Source organism: Xiphophorus maculatus, chromosome 4 (genome assembly GCF_002775205.1).
Source record: "Xiphophorus maculatus strain JP 163 A chromosome 4, X_maculatus-5.0-male, whole genome shotgun sequence".
In the NCBI taxonomy this organism is placed as follows: domain Eukaryota; kingdom Metazoa; phylum Chordata; class Actinopteri; order Cyprinodontiformes; family Poeciliidae; genus Xiphophorus; species Xiphophorus maculatus.
In genome coordinates this window covers 24,647,573-24,650,809 of record NC_036446.1, presented here as the reverse complement: position 1 = coordinate 24,650,809, position 3,237 = coordinate 24,647,573, and the positions used below count along the sequence as shown (strand labels likewise).

The 3,237-nt window shown below is 43.2% G+C and overlaps 1 protein-coding gene across 1 annotated transcript; it reads left to right on the top strand.

The window, feature by feature from the left end:
- Positions 1 to 278: 278 nt before the first annotated feature.
- LOC102221815 (E3 ubiquitin-protein ligase RNF128-like) lies at positions 279 to 2,968 on the top strand. Its single transcript, XM_005799790.3, has one exon. The coding sequence runs from the start codon at positions 694 to 696 to the stop codon at positions 1,777 to 1,779; it is 1,086 nt and encodes a 361-aa protein (XP_005799847.1). The 5' UTR covers positions 279 to 693; the 3' UTR covers positions 1,780 to 2,968.
- The last annotated feature ends 269 nt before the right edge of the window (positions 2,969 to 3,237 follow it).

The window sequence follows — 3,237 nt, the reverse complement described above, 5'->3', positions numbered from 1 at the left end:
TGCCCAGTTCCATCTCAGTTATCACCAGCGTGGTGAGCCTCCGTTCGTTTCAGTAACTTACAGTCATTTATAAAATTGTATGATTGAAAAAACAACAAGGATTTTAATAAAGTCTCAAGAGGAGGCGGTCTTTGCTTGGCTCAACCATGACGTGAATAGTCACTATACTTGCCAGTTTGCTTTACATAACAGTGAGTCTCCCTTCTGAGAAAAAGGGGAAGGAAACAAGCCAGACGAGAAAAACTGGTCGAGTTGCTTTGGTCATCATTACAAAAGCAAGTCAGGAGCTTTTATTAGTCTTAATGTTTCGCTCTGAGTTACTGATCTACGAATTTCTCCTTATCAGTGGACTTATCCCACCTTTTCTTCTAGAACATCATTCCATTCCTTTCACTGACAGCCCACCTTTGACTGTATTTTTCGTACTTGTTGAATAGCACCACCCCGCCCTCTATGCGGATCGCTTAGTGTTCAAGGTTCAGGAAGATAACGAGAGGTGAGTGGCTGACGCAGAGCTTGTGTTATGTTACCAGAGGATCATATTACCGGTGACAGCAGGTTGGCTGAAACTTTAGCTGCCTTCAGATCACTGTGACTTGAAGCAAAACAGGAACTGGGACTAATAAAAGGAGTTATTAAGAAGATTTTCACAACTCACAGACTATTTCCTGTTGTTTGAAGGCAAGAGTTACCATGGGTGAGAAGACACAACCGTCGTTGTTGCTAATTTTGCTGTGTATGTCGGGGCTTGTTCCTCGTTCTGCTGCTTTCGTGTTTTGGACAGCCTTGTTGGAGACACGCTATTATCACAGCAGCAATGACACCGTGGTAAAGCTGTGTGAGTGTGGGGTGTATGGCCGTAACTCTGAAGTGGAGAAATTCTCAGGCTATGTGGCTGTTCCCAAAGGAGATCCCACAGGCTGTAACCCAGACACTTCCTACGGCCGGAACTCCAGCCAGGAATGGATCGCGCTGGTGAAAAGGGGAAACTGTACTTTCAGCGAAAAGATCAACACTGCCATGTACCAGGGAGCAGCTGGGGTGGTGGTGTACAATGTGGACGGCACTGGAAATGGCACCACTTACATGTCTCACCCCGACACAGATGATGCTGTCGCTATCATGATTGGCAACATTCAGGGCACAGAGATCGCCAACTTGGTGAAAAGTGGAACTGTTGTGTACATGGACATTAAAGTGGGCAATCCTCACGGGCCTTGGATGGACACGTACTGGCTCTACTTTCTGTCTATCGCCTTCTTCATCGTGACAGCCGCCTCAATTGCCTACTTTGTGTTCATCTCCGCAAACCGTCTGTACAGCATGAACAGGCACAGGCGCACCGAGAACAGGCTGAAATCTGAGGCCAAGAAGGCCATTGGGCGCCTTGAGGTGATCACACTGAAACGAGGGGATGAGCTCACGACGTCTGACGCTATGTGTGCCGTTTGCATTGAATCCTACAAAGCGGGCGAGGTGGTGACGGTGCTGACCTGCGACCACGTCTTCCACAAAGCCTGCATCGAACCTTGGCTGCTGGAGAGGAGGACCTGCCCCATGTGCAAGTGTGACATCCTGAAGGCTCTGGGAGTGGAGGAAGAAGTCAAAGTCGACATGTCTACGAGTTCTCCACCAGAGGTCACTGTGATCACAGTGACAGGAGGAGACTCTCTGTATGAAGTCCCACTGAACGAGCCCATGAGCCATGAACCAGAGCAACAGCAGAATCTCTATGACAACATTGCCTTTGTGGAAGACTCTGAGACTGCTAGAGGATGAGCAAAAACAACAGGAAGGAAACAATGAACAAGAACAACTGTAACCCTTTACAGTTGAATCAAGGTTCCAATCAAAGAAAATGATCTTCCAATCCAGACATACTTAAAAAGAAAACAACTTGAAGAATTTATGTGAAGAATAAGGATGAATTAGGAATTAGGTTTCTGTTATTTTATTCCTTTGGTTATAATGCATGAATGACATGTTTTCACAGATTTATCAGTAGATGGCTATGAAAACCAACAAGCTGCAGAGTGACACAAGTGTCACTTTTCTGTTTTGCATAGCAAGCACAGTCATTGTTTATGGACTCAAGGTGTGGTTTAGGATTTGAATATCTGTTTGCTGTTGGGGCCAAATTTCTTCCCGTAGCTCGAGTTACTCTCAGCTAATACACTGATTCCTTATGAGCAAACCAAATGTCTGTTCATCGACAAACTTGATTATTTCACTTTCTTTCTGTCCCTGTTAAAACTGGTCTGGATCTTTCCATTTTCACTCAAGCAACAGGACATTATCTACATACACTCCCTCATGACCACGCCCTTGAGTGGAAAAGCAGGATGGTTCACGTTGCACTGCTACGACCAAAAAAAAAAAACACCTGAAATCTGTGAAGCTTTAGTTAGAAATGTTTGTTCTGGAACTGGCGTAAGCCTAAACACGGCAGTGAAATGAATGTCTTTTAGACTTTAGAAGACCTTATAGAATTGTTTTATTGGGTAGTGGGGAAATAATGCATTATTGTTCTTTAAATTATGTATATTTAGACCTGTTTGTAATTTATAATATTCATTTTTTTTGTTATTATAATAAGACGATGCAAAATGTTTGTGTAATCTTCCATGTCTAAAGAACAGATTTCCAAGCACAAAATCTCTGTCTTCCTGGTTTTCATTTGACATTTTAGAGTTCATTTGGCGAATCTGGTCTACCTCTTAATGAGCCGATATGAATCTCAATACAGGCATGTTTTTCTGTAAATGATGGAGCTTTTTCCTTTCTTTGATTGCTATGAATGTGCTGAAAATGGTACTTAACAGCCCTTTTCTATTGCTGATTTATTTTCGCGGGTATTTTACAGGAGTCTTAAATTGACTTGTAAACACAAATATTACTTCTGTATTAAATCACATTGATGTTTATAAGAATTCAATAAATCCCTCAAAATGAGGCCAACTCTGAACAACAGATGTCTGCATGGATCTGTGTGTAAACGAGGGGAGAGTGTATTGTGTGCATCAGAAAGGTGTGTGCGTCTGGTGACGTTTGTACTTATTTAGCATTTAGCGAGTTTTGGGTTCAGCCGTTGGAGAGGAGGGAAACAATAATTACCTCTCCCCAGGTGGGAACAGAAACCATGAACTTGAGCTGGATAATCATCACACTGCACCAGTAAAGGGGGCCTGACAGGACAGGTCGAGATATGCAGCTGCATGCCGACCGAATTATTAAACA

What these genes read in the sequence shown, in the direction of transcription:
- LOC102221815 (XM_005799790.3), top strand. Translation starts at nt 694, where the DNA reads ATGGGTGAGAAGACACAACCGTCGTTGTTGCTAATTTTGCTGTGTATG.